Raw genomic sequence first — 1,994 nt, forward strand, 5'->3', positions numbered from 1 at the left:
GGGGGGGCTGGGGGGCACAGGGGGCACATGGGGGGGCTGGGGGGCACAGGGGGCAGAGCTGGGCCGGGAGGGGAGCATTGAGGGGGGCACTGGGGGGTGAGAGGGTGTGGGGACAGTGCTGGGAGAGCGGGACGGGACAGTCCTGGGGCAGCGAGGAGCAGCTCCTGGTGCCCCCTGTGCCACCTGTCCCTGTGCCAGCACAGGCCCTGTGCCCCCGTGCCCCCTGTGCCACCACAGTTCCTGTGTTCCTGTGCCACCTGTCCCTGTGTCCTTGTCCCTGTGTCCCTGTCCCCTTGTCCCTGTGTCACCTGTCCCTGTGTCCTTGTCCCTGTGTCCCTGTCCCTGTGCCTGCTGTCTCTATGTCCCTGTCCCTGTGTCACCACAGTCCCTGTGTCACCTGTCCCTATGTCCTTGTCCCTCTATCACCTGTCCTTGTGTCCCTGTCCCTGTGCCCCCTGTTCCTGTGCCACCACAGTCCCTGTGTCCCTGTCCCTGTGCCTGTCTTGGAGTATGAGGAGGAGGAGTTCCTGGTGCCTCCTGTCCCTGTGTCCTTGTCCCTGTGCCAGTCCCAGAGCAGTGAGGGGGAGGAGAAGGAGTTCCTGGTGTTTCTGTGTCCCCTTTTGGGGAGATCTCACCTGGGGAAGTCGGGCAAAAATCGGGGAAAACAGAGGAAATTGGAGGAAAATCGGGGGATTTGGAGAAGAAAATGGTGAAATTGGTGGAAAGCGGGTTAAATTTGGGTTGGAAACGGGGAATTTGCTCTGGTCTAAAGGGCTTCCCCCCCCCCCCCAGTTCCAGTCCCATCAGATCTTCCACGTGCTGGTGGTGGCCGCAGCCTTTGTCCACTTCTACGGGGTGTCCAACCTGCAGGAATTCCGCTACGGGCTGGAAGGGGGGTGCACAGACGACTCCCTGCTCTGAGGGCACCGCCTGCTTTTAGTCCAAGCTTTCCTCAAGTGCTTTTTAAACTTTTTGTCTTTGCTCAGATCCAAGGAAGACTCAAAAACTGGGTTTGGGGGTTGCTGGTGGGGGTTTTTTGTTGTTCTTTGGGGTTCTTTTTTTTTAAGAAACGGAGAAATCCTTTAGGAAAGTCATCGACCAAATCTTCACCCCCTCCCCTCAGTGGGGTCTGGGGGGGTTGGGGGCTCCCCCAGGCCGGGTTTAGCTGCACTGGGGGCTCCCCCAGCACAGGGAGCAGCTGCTGTTCCCGCCCAGCCGAGCACATCCTGCTCCTCACCAACCCCACATATCCCCCCGGGAATTCTGCGGCTCCTGGGGCAGCTCCCGGGGCACAGAGCGTGTAATTTAAAATTTAATTGTCCTTTTTTTCCGTTTGTTTTGTTTTTCCTTGACCATGTAAAGAGAAAGGAAAGGGTATTTAATATTTAAACCGAGCTTTAAAGGTGCCCCCTCGGCCGGGAGGGGCAGGGGGGGCTGGTCTGGGAATCAGAGCTGCTGTAGAGACAATAAAAGGTCACTGGTTCAGTGTCACCCGGGCCTGTCACTGTGTCACCCTTTCTGTGCCACCCCCTGGGGGGGGACAGAAGCAGCTGCTCAGGGGGCGTGGGGGGCTCTGGCACCCCCAGAGTGGGGCAGGGGGGTCTGGACTGAGCCAATAAACTGGGATTAACTGGGAATTCTGGAGGGTTGTGGTGGGGATGGAGCAGGAAAATCCCCCCTGGCTGGGGCAGCCCTGGGAGGGGAATTCCCTCTGGGATCAGGGGCAGGAGGGGGCACAGCCGGGGCAGGGCCCTGAGCGGGGCTCAGAGACCACTGAGGGGGCAGAGCCCAGCTCAGTAAAGCCCAGCTCAGGCAGCTGAAGGCCACTGCTTGTGGCAGGGCTGAGCGTGGGCAGGGCAGGGCCACCACGGCCACTGTGCCCCTGGCCCTGTGCCACCACAGCCCCTGGCTCTGTGCCACCTGGGCTGAGCCTGACTAATCCTGCATCCCTGTCCTACCCAGGCTGAGCCCAGCTGATCCTAAACCCCCTGTCC

General features: G+C 60.2%; 1 protein-coding gene across 1 annotated transcript in view; it reads left to right on the forward strand.

The window, feature by feature from the left end:
• LOC113976565 (adiponectin receptor protein 1-like) overlaps positions 1 to 1,495 on the forward strand; it is a gene marked incomplete at its 5' end in the record, with an annotated part of 1,791 nt that extends 296 nt beyond the window's left edge. The window contains one exon of the mRNA XM_027701857.1: positions 793 to 1,495. Coding sequence (XP_027557658.1) covers positions 793 to 921 — 129 coding nt within the window. The remainder of the gene's footprint in view (positions 1 to 792) is intronic.
• Between the last annotated feature and the right edge of the window lie 499 nt (positions 1,496 to 1,994).

Source organism: Neopelma chrysocephalum, unplaced genomic scaffold (assembly GCF_003984885.1).
Source record: "Neopelma chrysocephalum unplaced genomic scaffold, ASM398488v2 Primary Assembly neopelma1_171, whole genome shotgun sequence".
Taxonomy (NCBI): domain Eukaryota; kingdom Metazoa; phylum Chordata; class Aves; order Passeriformes; family Pipridae; genus Neopelma; species Neopelma chrysocephalum.